The following is a 16,335-nucleotide window of genomic DNA, read 5'->3' on the forward strand; positions in this document are numbered from 1 at the left end:
GCCTCAATCGCTTTTTGCTCTGAAAGAGGAGAGAGAGAGCTCTGAGGAATGAGAAATCGACCGACACAGTGGTTTGGTAAAATTTTGGCACAGAAAAACTTCTCTTTTTCTGTGGTGTAGAATATGGAAAGGGATAGAACATCAACGACCAACACTGGTCTTAAATCAACGTTATCTTGACCAATTTTATATCTATTCGAAATGCCTCAAACACAGAGATAATGTACCACAAATTGTTGCTAATTAAAATGCTGTTCTGGGGAGTAGTCAACCAGAAAGTACTTTGGGACAAACACACTGTTTATAAATGGGTTTTCAACACAGAAGGAAGTTGACATGTTTTTGGCCTTGAACACGCTTTTGTTACAAAGCCTGGAACTAGAAGGTTCTGTACACAACTCTGTGCAATGTTGCAGGACTGGTTTGGTTTGGTCTCTACGTCCCTTTAAAGGCCTTCTGTGGTTGCTGTGGTAACAGACTTTTTTTGGACCCTCTCTATAATTGAGTCTTGCGTTTTTGTCCTGGATTCCTCAGCTTGCACAAAGCACTGATTATTCCTCAGCAGCAGAGTGTCGGAGAGTCGGGGGCGGGGATGGGTGGATCGGGGAGGGGGGTGCGGTTAAAGATGACTGTTGAATGAATGCCATAGTTTTCTCATGGAGCTCATTGGTTGCCCAGTCACTGTCCTTGCAGTTGAACTGTGTCCTGGGCATGGTCATACTTTTTTGTTTGATGCTCTCTCTCTCTCCACGTGGACTCTCTTTGGGAACTTACACAGTGCCAGAATTGCTTAGTTCACTGACCCCAAACATCTCAGCTCAACAGTTGTGAAACTTTGAGAGACTGAGAATATCTGATGAACTTCAAAGGAATTTGCAAATTATAGACATACTTATTTCAACACACTGTAATTTCTCAGAAAGAACAGTGGAAGTGTTTTGATTTTTCCTTTTTTTTTTATTTAAAGGAAACATACAATTGAACTGATTGACGTTCACAATGCAAATGCAATCAGCATTAGTAACATAAAATGATTCATGCTGTTTACAGAAGAACATTGGTGGAATGACTCTGAATTACATGTCTTATAGCATAAATGTTATATCAAAACAACATTACCTACCCTACCACACCTACTGCTGAATACTCACATTTCTCAGAGACTGAGACCTTCAGTAAATTACAATCACTCCATAGCCCATGTCTCACTCAAATGGGTGAAACAGATCAATCAGCCATCTCAATAAATGAGGAATGTTTGTTCTTTTCTGTCATCTCCACATACTCACATCAATTATTTTTTTTTTCAGTGCACTGCATTCATGACTGGAGAAGAAAAAAAATACAGCAAGCTTAATTAAATTCAATGGTGTGTTAGATGTTCCAGATCACACTGTGGAGATTGGCTGAAGCTAACTCTCCCACTATTAACCATCAGCGTGAACCAGCTGGCGATCAAGGACAGTACGGAAAGCACAGTATTTTGACTCGATTGAAGAATCACTATGAAAAACGACACTTAAAAAAAAAAAATAATAATAATAATTTTTCTACTGCCTTAAATCATAAATATACGCAAGCCCAAAATGTTCATTTTTCAACAATTCGTTTTAAAACCCGAAACTGTTGAAAAAAAAAAAAAGGCGAAAAGAAAAAAAAAATGATATATGCACAAGCACAGGATGCAATTTTCTCTCAGACAACTTTTTTTTTTTTTTTCTGCTGAGTTGCTCTACTTTAGTTTCTGGTTTTCCACTCACAGAGGTTATATAACCATTTCCAGAAACTGTGGGCCATTGGCTCAAAGGCCGTATTCCAAAAGCCCTCAAATGTCCTCTGAGGGTAGCCTCAAAACAAAAGATTTATGAGTACGCCAGTCTGTTTGAGCAGATTGAGTGCACATCTAAGGCTCCGTGCCATTCAAATTCGTCTTCGTAAAATATACAGGAGTGTTGTGCCAGCTAATGAAATCAAAAGTCCTACGCAAAAGCCATAGTTCAGAATTATAGGCGAACTGCTCACTGCTAGTCTGACTCACGAGGTTTAAAGCGTACTTCCTATAAACTGTTATTTAATTCAGATCAAGATCAACTACCATTTTATAGAGGAAATTCCAAATGCTGTTGTGTTTTTTTATGTGTACAAAGTATAAAAAGCGTTAAAAAAAAGTACTTAAAAATGCACGGTAAACTATGAATAGAAATGCTTGGAGAACCAAGGCATTCGATGCTTTATTTATAACATACAATTTTTTTTTCATTAAAAGAACCATACAACAGAGTAAGAGTTTATACTGAGAGACATGGTAATAAATACAGCTGGAGAGGGACCTTTTCGGTAAAGTAGGACATAACACTATGGCACAAATAAAACGATGACAAAAGCAGGAAAACTAAACAGGTTTTTTTTTTTTGGTCATACAGTCTAATGAATTTACTCTTTAAAAGTGTTCAGACTTCTAGTGATTGTAAAAACCAAGAGGAATGACACGAGAAGGCTCTCTGCCTCCATTCTGTCCGTTTTTTTTTTTAAAAAAATATAATTTCCAAAAAACATCATCAGTCACTTGTAGTTGAATGGTGGATCCTTTAGACTGGTGAGACTGATTTCCTTTGAGAAGAATGGAAAAAGAGTGAAATAAAAAGCATGGAGTATAAATAAAAACTGTAATTATCGTACTGAGCTGATGCTGTATAGTTTGCAAAATCTTTACTTCACAGTACTCCACACTTTATAACATATAAAAAAAAAAAAGAATTTTAAAGGAATGTTTTCAATCTTAAGGGAACAGGTCTTAGGAATGACACTATATCTATGACAGATTAAAACGAAACAAAACAAAACAAAACTGAGGGGAATGCTCACAAGGCTAAAACTCTCTCTTTCACTCTTATGCCTCAATAAAAACAAAAAAAAACAAAACAAAGAAAAAACAGGAAGACTAGTGAGGATAGCAAAAGACTTGCTCTGTTGATATACTCATGATAATACTGCTTCAACTAAAGTTGCGGATCTTCCTAATAGTCGATGCCCTGGTCGTTGTAGTGCCCGCTGTATTCGTCATGGTAGTTGCCCTGGTACTCCTCCTCTTGGTATTCGGCCTGATAGTCACTGTCACTGATCTCTGAGCCATTCGTGCCTGTGCCCTGGCTTCCGTTGGCATGGATGACAGGCTCCGTTGGGGCAGCACAGTACTTGGGGTCGTAGACCTGCCTGCCAAGCCCGTAGACGCTCATGCCCTTCTGAGATGCCACCTTGTTGGTGCCCATCTGCAGAGAGATGGTAGAGTTGTCCACAGGTTGCAAGGCAACCTTCTGATCATAAATGTCTCTTCTTGTACCTGGGGCGGCCATGCCAGCCTTAGGAGAAAGAGGAGAAGCAATATTTAGGGCAGGACTCAGACAGCATGATTTGATTCTGCATGGAACTGGATATGAGCAAGGTATTTAAGACAACATCAGAATGATCATGATTTGTGTTCTCTCTCATGAAAAAAAGTTGTCTTTCTCAGAACGTTTCCTGAGACGTGACTGAAACCTAATCATTGTGGCTGTGCTACTGTTACCTGGCTGGCTCCTTTGTTGGTGCCCATCTGCAGGCTAATGGTGGTCTGGTCATAGGGTTTGTCTGTCTGTGTCTTTGGGTCATACAGATGTCTCCTGGTCCCATAAGCAGTCATACCAGCCTGGCTTGCACACTTGTTGGTTCCCATCTGAAACAGCCCAAAAGAAACTTTATATTCAAGCTAGTGGTTATTTTTTATCTTAACAAATCAGTGTGTCTACTGTAGAAAGAAAAAACACAATAAGGAACAAAGGAGTTGGGGGGGGGGGGGGGTTGGGGGGAGAAGAAACAGAAGCTCACTGCACACTGAAATAGAATATGGCCTTATTGTTCACAGATGGACCTGCAGATAGAGCTGTTTTTATTACTTTATGTTCCTCACCTGAAGCCCAATGACACACTGGCCTGCCTTCATTTTCTCCTCATCAAAATGCCGCATCTGTTTATCAGCGTATTTAACGCCAATGTCGATCTTTGTGTCCATGCCTTTGGTCTTCGCCTATCGGATAAGAAAACAATAGTCCCTTAACACATCACATATATCACCCGCAGAGATGATAGCGTTTTCAACAAAGCCTCTCTTTGAAAACAGCAAAAAACAAAAAAGAATGTCCAGAAGAAGAAATCAATACATAGAACTGAAAGGAACTCCAACTGAACACAGAAACTGAACAGCATCCAAGTCTCAGTTGAGTTTTTGCACGTACCATGCTGGCTAGGGCGAGTAGGGTGGTCTGGACTTGAGTCATGTTGCCATTTTCAAAGAGGTCATTGGCTTCAAAGATGTCGTTGGGCTTCAAGCCATAAACCAAGATAGCTTTGATGAAATTCCCAAGGTTCTCCAGCTAAGGGAACACAAGAGCAACAGTGAGGGTTGTTTTCAGGAACTCCATCAGGATGTAATAATCTGATAAAGGATGTGTTGTTGGTAAAAGAGGTGGCTCGAACGAATAGATAATGGGGTTTTTTTTCCGCCAGAGCAAACCATGAAGCTAGTTAGCGTTTAACACCTTTAATGTACCAAGAGCTATTCATGGCTGTACATGACATTTTGCATTTCGTAACAGCAGGATTGAAACAGAAAAACAACTAATTTTACCTTGTGCCAGTTCAACTGCGAATGATTTATTTTCTTTATTGAGCCTGGTTGTAGTTTGTTTATCAATCTAGAAGGGAAAAAAAAATAAATTAGTACAGCGTGGAGGAAAACGAAATCCCATGTGAAAGCAAAACATCTGAACTGATTAATAAAAACCATCAGATTTGATACCCCTCTCTATAAAACGTATGAGACAGCACCGTGAGATGTCGTAAATCCCTGAACTAGGACAACTATGAGCAGAACCGAAGGGCTCAATTGATTTCTTGGCCATAAAATCTCAGTCAGCAAGATGGCCATACGACAGTGTGCTCTGCAGATCACAGCAGAATGCATAGGACAAACAATGTCACCATGTAAACTCTGCTGCAGTCTCCTGGGGTGTGGCATGAGGTTGAGCACAGCTGAAACACAGAGAGAGCGAGAGAGAGAGAGAGAGAGAGAGAGAGAGAGAGAGAGAGAAAGAAACTCAGAGAACCCTTTAGAATATCAGCCTTTATGAGAGACTCACTCGCAAAGAATGACACCATCCTTCAGACCCTTTTGAAAATTGTCACCGATGGGCATTCCTGTCACCTCCTCAATCCAGAACCGAAGTTCTTCTTCCTTTTGCATGTCATATTTCTGTGCAATCTGGAGGGTAGAGGCAGAGATAATAGAGCGTTAAGCATTTGCCATCAAGGCCTTAAATAAATAAAACAGTGAGAGAAATGTTTAAGAATGCGGTAACAAAGAGTCTATAAACTATGATTGCACCATTATGTCTCATAACAGAACTTCAGCTCCACTATGTTCCATCATGTCAAATCACATCAAATGATCAACACCAGATGTATGACTCACACAACAGAACATAGAAAGAGAGATTTTTTTTGTGAGGAAAAAGAAGGAAAGACAGAGAGAATACAAATGACAGCTCATCATTCTTCCTCTCCAGAAATAAGCGTGAGAGTAACATTTAAAGTTTTCTCAGCTGACACTGATGCAATGTAAGAGTAAACAGTGGTGAGATTCAGTAATGTTAAATACAGCGTGTTTTCAGTTCACGAGAGCGTTTTTGCATTTTTTTTTTTCGACTGGCTGTTTGTTGTTGAGTTGCGGTTTTAGTTTCTAAGTATTATGTGGTGAGTCCAACACACAACTGTACAGAAAACAAACCAAATGCCTATGATAAAGCATAGCATTAAAGCTTCTTGACTGGTAGGTTTCCCTTCAAAAGCCTTAAGAATAGTAAATAACATGACTCAACGACAAACATCACATGAGGTCTTTAAAACGGATAGCTATGATTATCTGTGCTTGACATGCACACCTGCAATTTCAATGTCTGTGTTCTCAAGAAAAGAAACTCAAAGCTGAAAGAGAACTTTCCTGAAAGAAAAATCAACAAATGCAATAACATGGGCAGACAAGAAACATTCTTCTTCTGGAATTCTGAGAATTATAGAACAATTCCGACATTTCAGTTCCATCTCTTGATAGCGGTAATGCGTAACATGACCCTTGGACGTAAATCAGACTTGACACAAAAACAGAGGAAACGGCATTTATCGTTGGTGTGTCCTTTCAAGGACAGCTCTCAAAGTCAACTCATTCAGAGATAAAGTTAGCATGACTATCAAACTACAGATCTGGGTGCTTTGTGTGAAGGGTAGGGGGTTGATAGAGCCAGCTTGAGAAAAAAAAAAAAAGATATTACAGAGGCGGTTTGAGTTACGAGAACGAGCGTGTAAGTGGACGCTTGCCAGTCTCATCACTGCCCCGGAGCTGTTTCTCACTGAAAATCCCCACATGCTGTCCCCCCGGCAGCCGAAACAAGATAAGCAAGGAGACTGTTAATTATGTAACATACTGTTTGCCCTTCAGCACAGTGCCTGCCATTACTATCATCGGTCCTGTGACCGACAGGCCTGTGTCATTCATTTTTCAAAGAGACAAAACAGACTCCAAGAGATCAAACGGCCTTTCAAAACACAAGCTTCTTCGTACAAACAGGCCATCGTGGACGATCTTCTTGAACTTTTACTTCTTAATTTGACCAGTTCTGATGTTACGATTTAAAGCACGACTGGAAAACTTGGGCGAATATGTGATGAAATAAACCCAGATGCTGTCAGCGTTAGCTTAAAGCGCTTTACAGCCATGTTAGGAGCACTGTTAGCGTACTATTTTAACAAGCTTCTCTCCTATCACATCTCCGCAAGACTATCTAGTGCCACTGAGTTTGGAAAAAGAGGAGGCGGAGGACACATGAGAGAAAACATCTGGCCTCCACTCCTCCTTACAGTTCTCTCATTGTTTGACATTTCCCCCCTTATTGCTCTGATATTAGCTCATTAACAAAATTAAGGTTACATCACATTAAGGTTACTCTGACACACAAATAAGACCATGCGTAGAGAGCCATTTTAAGAAATACCATCAAATCAATCAAAGAGCTAAACTAAACACTTGAACTAAACACTCGCTCAAGGGGACAGAAAAAAAACAAAAAACTTTTTGAAAATCTCTTGGGACAACAAAGCACTGGAAACCTACAATCTAGAAGGGTCACCGCTTTCCCATTTCTACAGATCGCCCTCCCCCCTTTTTTTTTTTAAACTGCAGTGAATCACTTTCCTCACTGATGCCGGGCAGATGGAATGTGAGAACATTCCCCAAGAAAAAAAAAAATAGCGTGTGGGGTGCTGCAATCATTTCCCCTCATGCAATTTGAGGTTAGACAAAAAGACTTTTCTCATATAATGACAGGCAAAAAGGGCAAACCCTTGAACTTCTCTCATCTTTCAAAAGGGCAAATCTGATGTGGTGTTCCAAAATGATTCAAAGTTGGGCCTTTGCCTTCATGGAGCAAAAGGCTAGTATGAATTCTTGGACAGCTGATATTTACTGAGGCTATTTTTTATGGGGGAAAAAATCATTTTTGGAATTAATCATCAAAGACAGAAAAAAAATAAGTGACCGGCCAAGAATACAGAGGAGTTCTTCAATCACAAAGAGAGAGAAAGAGAGTGGAGAATTAGAGGGTGGAACATCTTTCTCTGTGCTCACCATCTTGCAGTTGGTCTCTTGGAAGACTTCCAACTGCCAAGAAAAAAAAAAAAAGTAAGGGAGACCAGTTCTACTCTTCTTGACAGAGTCATGAAAGTTTGTTCCTGAGGAAAATTCTGGAAAGCTATGGCTGAACTCCACTGGAATCAAACCAGCCCAAACTCCTCCCTTCCTCAAGCCTAAGCATTTCCTGATGACAGTACAACACCAAGCACACATCTGGTCATAGCAGGTACAGGAGGCTAAAGGTCCTCAAACACAATCAATGCAACAGACTGATTCTCTGAGATCAATATGACACAATATGAAACTTCCTATATCTTTTGGTAGATAAGCTTTTCTTATGATTAGGGGGGAAAGATCCCAGGTTTCATTTTGGTATATACTAATCTGTCTTTAATCAATACTAGTCTGTCTTTAATCAATACTATTAATTTTGAAGAAATTAAGAGCATTCAAAAAGCTGTATCACTGTTAGAAATTAATGAGAAAAATTAGATACAAGAGCCAAATCCTCTGTGTGGGACTTTAAATTGAGTATGGAATTTGGCCAGACTTAAACCAAACTATTTTCAGGCTTGTGTGACATATACACGTGACCAAGTATTTGACCAAAACCTGCACAATCAGTCCAGCTGGTCTTCATTAATATTTAACCATCTGCTCACTCTGGAAATACCCAACAGACCATGTAATCTGTCTGTACTATGCATGTGAAGTCAACTAGAAATGTTTACAGAGGAGCTGAACCTGAGGACAAGTCACTGAAGCCCAAACCAAATGAACAGCACTGTACCTTTGAATGGAAATGGAGCAGAGTATAACGATAACTGAACCATTTATCACATTTCAGGTCTCCTCCACTACTGGGAATCCTTTTTGTCTCAGTGTGGGGAAAAGAGACAGACTACACAAAAACAAGCGTAAATAAGATAAGCTTGTCAAAATGACCTTAAAGTCTCAAGGTTTCCCCAAATGCTTCTAAACAGTTGTGGGGGAAGCAGCGAGGGGGGAGGGGGGGTATACAAAAACAATGATGCCAGGAAAAGGATTTTCCTGTTCTTCCCAAGATGGCAACACATGGTTAACAACTGGAAGCACAATGGTTCGAGCAGCCTGAACCAATCCAGGAAAATATTACTTGTCAGCAGTTTGCTTGGGAATGCAGCAGCTTCTCTGCCTGCCCCCTAACCCCCATCTGTGTTAACAGTACGTTAGGGGAAAGGTGGTTTTCACTGAAGTATCAGCCGGAATGTGGTGTTAGAGAGCAATCACCCGGAGATATCAGCTTAACTTGGTCTGGTTAGATCAAAACCACCATGACCATAATTTTCTAACCCTTCTTCCCTATTCAGATGAACTCTCCTACGCCTGTTAGCCAGTTCTGAATGTGGACCCATTCATTCAAATCCTGGCTCTTCTCCACGGCACCATGCCCCACAGCCACATGAGCACCAGGAGCATTCTGGAGATACAAACCGAGATATGTGCTCATGTTATGCCCTAATATATACTATAATACTATATATATAGTATATACTATAATGGGAGCAGTTTCCCCCTAGCTAGAGACTATCAAGGTATTCTAACCCCAAAAATGCCACTTTAACCTCAGCATTTTAAACGTCTCTCATGAGCCCTTCACTGAAATAAATCACGACTGTTGGGAACATCTTTCAAAGAATTCCAGAATACATACAGTCTTTACTTGGCTAAAAAGGCAAGTTTAAAAATATGTTAGACAGTAGAAACATGACAAATAGGCACAGAGGGTCACCGCACAAGGCCAAGAGTAAGCCTAGATAATGGATGGAAAAATCTAGTCTTACTTCTCAGATAGTTGGGCAGTGCAGTGTAATATACAAATAATACAGAGAGATTTCTTTCTAAGTTACCATGAAAAAAATGTTGGTGACGCTGAACAGTGGGAGAGAGAAGCAGTATATTAAAATTACAAAAACAACAGCAACAAAAAAGAGCTCCTTCTTCTGAAACACGTAGGAGTCTGAAAGACAATTCACTGCCCTGTTTGCTGCTGGAACCAACAAGTCGCCCACCCAAAGGCAAACAGAGTCCTCAGGAGGAAATAACAAACCAGCACCAAAAGACCCCTATTGTGTATGACGAACAGTGGAAAAATAATGAATGTATGTGATCCAACAAGTCAAGTCATTTAGGAAGTAGCTTTAAAAATGGGCTTGGTTTTTCTTTAAAACTTTGTGTTAGGCAAATGTTTTTTTTTTTTTTAAATGATGAAAAGGCTAACGCTTTTGGCAACAAGCCAGTAAGAAATGACGCCCTTGAGTAAACGATTATGTAACTAAGGAGAAGTTGTGTTGTTGATAGGGAAAACATCTATCTCACTCTGTCACCCATGAAATGCTACTTAAGGGATAGTTAGAACACAGCTTCAGTCAAGAAACTGATGAAATGATAATTCTGACTAGGTTGCAAACAGCAGGCTAAACAGGAAAGCATCTAAAAAAGGAAAAGTGTGTCTAACTCAGACAATGGTACACTTTTACCCTTATTTATTTTGTGACTTCCCATGTCTACCAATGTCAATTCACAGAGCACACCAGCATTAACCAGTACTCAGCTTTCAGACCTGTATGTGTGATGATGAAACTCGAGGAACAAGACCAACAAGTCCTCTGAAGGTTCATGACCTGTTTAGGAACTGAAGCAACATGCCTCCAAAAAAAGTATTGCCTTACAACCGATTCATTAAAAGAGGTCTGTGGCAAAGTAAAAAAAAAAAACAATTCATCAAATGTCAAACGGACAATTCAAACCGTTAAGGACCATGTGGAGTCATTCCTCTGTGTATGAAGCTCTTCATTTGATACAAGAGTCATTTGATTCAGCTTTGTGATCCATGAACCAAAGTGTGGTTCAAATACTTGAGTGAGGACCAATAAAGAATGTAATGGAAACTAGTATTATATCACTTGGATTTTTCCCCTCATAACTGTTACTCATCAGCTTCACTCTTTTAAAATTGTCACAGAGAGAAGTGATCCAATAAATGTCAAGAGCTGAAGATTAAACAAGGGGGTATCTGGATCCTATTAATATCAGTATAGGGCTGGCAGTATTTTTCATGTCTCTCATAATTTAGGAGCAACAAAGATGTCCATAAAGTAATGAAGAAGAGAAGTGACAGTCATATAACATCAGTAACCTGCTGCCCTTAAAATATGCAGTTTTGTGTGTGTGTGTGTGTGTGTGTGTGTGTGGAAACAATGAGAGTGTATTTGTCAGCTTTTCTCAGTAGCTGAATGCAAAAACTATTTTAAAATCCCCCTTGCTTTGCGGTAGCTGATTCTTTCATTTTTAATACATTCTTGGCAAACGTTTGACTTTACACCTGACTTGTTTTCTTCCTGATAAAGGCTTTCTGTTGTTTGGCTGAGGTGAAAGTAAAACAATTTTCTGAAAGACGATGACAGAATACATCTGTAATCAACACAGCTGAAGACTGACAAAAGAAAATGATGCTCAAAAACAATAGCCTTCTACTTCAAACCCTAAGAGAACAGAGCCCCTAAAGAGAATTTCCAGGCATGACTTGGCAGCAAAGCCTGGATCACATGGTTCATAGATGCTGTGGACTCCAGGGGGTAAACCAAAGGAGATACAGTATAATTGATCTTCCAGGTTTTTTTCAGGTCATAGTATTGGATGCCTTACACATCTGATGGGAATAAATTATTAAACCTGTGACAACTTGAAGACTTATGCATTTAAACCTTGTGGCCCAGATACGTCCAATTATGTGATATTGGAGATGGAAAAACAAAAAGTGAGTTTATTTTTTTTGGTCTGTGGTGAGCTATCAAAGAAAAAAAATTAGCGAAGTACCTGACCGATCTTCAATATTAACATGAAAAATAGGAATCAGATACGTGCACTTGTTTGTCTGTATTATCTCATAACAGTAAAGGAATCTGTATAAATTTAAATGCACCTGTTTTTTCTAGATCTCTCTGTACTCTTGTGTGACACATACTTTGTTGACAGGACAAAGGAGGGCCTAAATTCATTGTGTAACCGAAGACTCTGACATGATCAGCTACCGTGACTGTTTTGGTCTTTTCTACAGAAAGTAAAAAATTCCTCAAGAAAATGCCTCTCTTGAGGACGAACCGACCAAACTGCTTCTATTAGAATAAGCCTCTAAATACACAAACAATGGGCTGTAACACAAATTATACAAGTAAATTACACTACGTCTTTAAAGGAGCCAAGAAATCCCCGACACACTCACGTTTAAACCACCAATTACTGAACCCCACTGGATTTGCACTACCTACTTCCGATGGATAACCTATGATGTCATGCTAAAGATATCTTAAACAGGAATTCACTCTCAGTCTTCTGTAATTCATTGCTTTGTCTGTTTTTACGCCTTACCCTTGTCTGCACTAATACAGATTCCAAATAAATAAATAACAATTAAAATAGCATTTTTTCATTGCAGCTACCGCTTGTACAACAGAATACAGCTTATCTGAAACGTCCAACGTGTCATAACGTATAAAGCAAAGTCTGTTCTTTTAAGCTTTATAAAATATAACTTTGGATGAAAGGGTCGCAATTTCGTGAGGATGCACGAAAAATTCCCGTTATGCTACTCAGTGGGGTTCACAGTAGACTCCTCCCAAATTTACGAATGGCAATGAAATGCATTGGAACTGATTTTGTGTTGCACATACTGTTACAATAGAAGATAAAACAGTTCTACTATACTCGGTCAGTAGCCTTTGACGAATGGCCTGCGCATTAATTCATGTAGAATTCGCACGCACGAAACAAATCGCAAAAATAACTTGAATGGAAGTTGATTAAGCAGTCGATAAATGAAAAATACGATATAAAGGTACAAAACCGAGACCGTGACATGATAACTACAGGAAAGTAATTACCCCATTCAAACGTTATGAATGTATTTCCTTTATTGAGCGCTGTAAAAAAAAAAATCACATTTTAACTGGTCAGGCAGACTTGAATTAACTGTCGTTTGCTGCAGCAAATAATCAAAGGGGGGAAAAAGTTTCGAGCATAGGAACAGCTAAGTGACTGAACACTCTGAAACAATAAATCGCCTCAACTTCGCCAAAAAAAAACCCCAAAAAACAACTTCGACTCAGCTTCGCCAAAAAATCACAATCAAACACCCTCTGATGTTGCGAACTATGTTAAAAGCATAGTTCGCAAACAAGCATGCTTGAGATCACAAAGGCATCCACATTTAAAATTTTGTGAAACCGCTGAACCGAACCTCAGAGCGCTCTCAATCGACTCTTTATTTGAACTTTGATGGTTCCAAGAAAAAACCTTGCCTTACCTTGCTTTTCACCTCAGCAGATAATCCGTAGGCTGGCCCCTTGTTGAACTGAGTCATGATTCTTTTCAAAGTTAGAGTCAGTGTGTGAGTTTTTTTCGGGATACAAAGTGGCCACAGAGTGTCCTTTACCTTGACTGATTTCAAAGCAACGTTATTCTTGAGTCCTGAAATTAGACAGTCCGAGACATTAAATCCGAGTTCGAAAATATCACCGACTCACGTAGGAGGTTGCTCTAGTTTAGTCAGAAACTTCTCGCTTCAATAGCTCATTTTTGTGCAGGGAAAATGTCGTAACACGATTGACGGATCCTTCCTGACCAATCAGAGTCGCTAATTTTACATACTCTCTCCTATTGTCACCTCCTCGCCCAGGGTTGTCTAGTTGATCCCCTCACTTCTGTGCGAAAAGACTCATTCCTTAAAAGGTTTGTACTCAGCGTTTAATCTCGAAAAACAACAAAAAGATATCACGAAAGGTTCTTTACGTATATGCAGGTATTATCCTCATATTGTTCTCCAAAAATTTCAAAAGTTATCGGTAAATTTGAAGTAATTCGAGTCGTTGCATTATTTACATCATCAATTAATATGTTTTTACTTTACATTCATAAAATAAGGTATGACTAGCACTACCACTACCTTCTGTCGTCTAAATAAACGACTCATTTAATGCTAGTATATTCGTCACGTGTGACAAGAAAGTCGAAGGCATCATAAAATCCGGAATGCAATCTCAGAAACACAGCAGCAGGACATCGGTATGCCCACCCAGTAGATAGGACTCTAAATAAATTCAGTTTTGGCTGTAATATATATGTATGCAATATTGTGTTGCAATAACAAATGACCTCTGGGTTAATGACTTGCTTGTATAATGTACCGAATCTGCTTGATTGTTACATGCGTTTCCCCCATCCAACGCTGCACAGTGGAACTAAAAGGGCATAGGAAGCGGCGGGGGGGGGGGGGTACAAGATGTTGAAAATGGTACCTCTTCCAATGCCACTCAACACTGATGCCCAAATACAGTAATAGCGTCTACAGCATAAGCAGTCAATTTACATCCAGTTCTTTCTCTTTCATTTTCTTTATTTCTTTATTCTTTCTTTTTTGTTTTGTTCTTGACTCCTGTTTGTTGTACAAAATTAATCTTCACACAAACCGAAGACAAGGGAAGAACTGATTGGCTCACTTTTCATTAATAAAATCCAAATCTTATGTTAGTTCCACATCTGAAATCAGATGAATGCTTGTGAGTGTTCACAATGTGAGCTTTGAAATGTCAGTGGTTTAGGCCGTCCTACACTGTAACTTTTTCATACATGTCTATCGGTAGCTCTCCTTTACTAAGGAAAGAGGGATTCATATCTACTGCATGTTTTCAATGACACAGAAGATGTCATATGTCACACCTAAGGTAAGAATTGAGTTGAGCTGAGGTTATAAACAATGTCTCCATTCTATAGAACCAGAAGAGTTTAATGAACCAAAGACATGATCCAATACCCAGTTTACTTGTTTATGATTAACTTAAAGCATTCTCACAGCCTTTCAATAAAGATCTGGCACTGAGTCAAAAGTGGATAGGTCAAGAACACCACTGAAGAGAGTTCCCAAGCTCCTCCAAACTTCTTTAGAACAATATATCTAAGAGTGCTCTCTACTTTATCTCACTGAATAGAAATGCAACTGCAGGAGCTAAGCATCCGTTAGGCTGGTCTACTGCATTTGGATCACTTTACCAACCGTGTTGGAGTGCTGCCACACCAGAGTCTAGGTCTCTTCATCTGACTCCCATTGACTCAATGGCTCAGACAAGCTGCCAATAACAACAGCCGCTCCTCAAGAGCAGGCACGGAGGCTCCGTGCTAGCAGCTGAGACAAAGTTAAAAGCTCCAAGACGTCTGCAGAGAACATCGTACGAGTGTAACATAGCACATACCATAATCAGTGCTGAGGTGCTACTGAGCCATATGTCTCATGGATTTCTCTGACTGAGACCAAATAATTTGTTTTTACAAAAAAAATCACGTCAAATTAGGGCGGTATGGTTTTCAAATTCTGCTAAGGTTATCTGCTGTGTCATTTAAACTTGTGAAAATGAAGGTCATTTTGTGTAATTTTGAGGTGATCTGTTAAAATGTCCTTTTTTTGTCTATTTTTACCACAGCAACACAGTAGCAGAGAAACCTTGCAATAACATGTCATGAATGAGCTTGTGTAGGATGGAAAAAAAAATTGCATCATCATGATATAAGTGGGGTGTGATTCTACGTCTCACTCTCTCTTTTCCACTATCAGCAGAAACAGATCAGACGCAAGTGTATGGGTTCTGAACTGCTGTAAAGAGATAAGGGCTAAAAATAATCAAAATGTTCAGCAGAGAACTCTTGCTCTTCCCGTTCCCCTCGTTCTTACAGCTGCTGTAAAACCAAACATCCCGATTATTCATCCCACTTCCTCTCCTCCAAAACAATTTACACGGGACCGACTCAAAGAAGGGACCGGAAAAGCCCAACAATACAGATCCAAGACTTCCCCTTGTCCTGGGAGGAACGATCCACCACCATGCACAATATTAAAGCAAATGAGAAAAAAAAAAATCACTTATTGACATGTTTGAAAATTAGGCAGACACACATAGAAGTTTTTACTCGAGTCTACTGCATTTTTTGATGTAACATAACTGGAGCTCCCTGATTGATTGTGCAAATAGTGCCAAATATTAGAGATGTTGCTATGAAATGACAGTTTAAATGTGTGTAAACAGAAGACGGACTCTATTGAATTTGATGGTACATTTCCTTTGACTATTATACTTGGTGCAATAGGTTGCTTATTTGTATATCAGGTGTGGTTCCAGTTGAACATAACTATTAAACAAAGTTGTAACAATGGCAGGTGTCAAAACTGAAAAAGAATGAAAGGCTGTAGTGACTGACAGATTATAGCTTAACCCTCTCGCCCACACAAAGTCTTCAACATTAATTAAAAAAGAAAAATCCATGTCTGATTGCATGTATTGTCCGATTAAAATTTGTCTTCGAGTGGCGCTCGGGTTACTGCCATTCATCCTGTAGAGTCTTGTCTCCAGCAATACTTTTTTTTTTTTTTTTAAGAACTTAAAACTGTCATTCTCAGCTTAGGGCATATTGACAGAGTCTTTCAGTACGCTGTCCACTGGACATCATTTCAGGCAGCAGTTTCATTTAAAAACCAGAAAACCAAGGTGTTAACACAGACCCATTTATTCAAACTCAGTTTCATACAT

General features: G+C 39.4%; 1 protein-coding gene across 2 annotated transcripts; it reads right to left on the minus strand.

Moving 5' to 3' along the window:
- Nucleotides 1–2,186: 2,186 nt before the first annotated feature.
- cnn3a (calponin 3, acidic a) lies at nt 2,187–13,305 on the minus strand. Of its 2 annotated transcripts, XM_030768463.1 has the most exons (7): nt 13,065–13,305; nt 5,175–5,296; nt 4,664–4,730; nt 4,272–4,409; nt 3,947–4,063; nt 3,566–3,712; nt 2,187–3,359 (listed from the first exon to the last, which is right to left on the minus strand). In XM_030768463.1, the coding sequence occupies exons 1-7, from the start codon at nt 13,119–13,121 to the stop codon at nt 3,018–3,020; spliced, it is 990 nt and encodes a 329-aa protein (XP_030624323.1). In that variant the 5' UTR covers nt 13,122–13,305; the 3' UTR covers nt 2,187–3,017. The 2 variants fall into 2 exon arrangements, with proteins under 2 accessions (XP_030624323.1, XP_030624324.1); XM_030768464.1 differs by lacking the exon at nt 4,272–4,409.
- Between the last annotated feature and the right edge of the window lie 3,030 nt (nt 13,306–16,335).

Source organism: Chanos chanos, chromosome 3, assembly GCF_902362185.1.
Source record: "Chanos chanos chromosome 3, fChaCha1.1, whole genome shotgun sequence".
Classification (NCBI taxonomy): domain Eukaryota; kingdom Metazoa; phylum Chordata; class Actinopteri; order Gonorynchiformes; family Chanidae; genus Chanos; species Chanos chanos.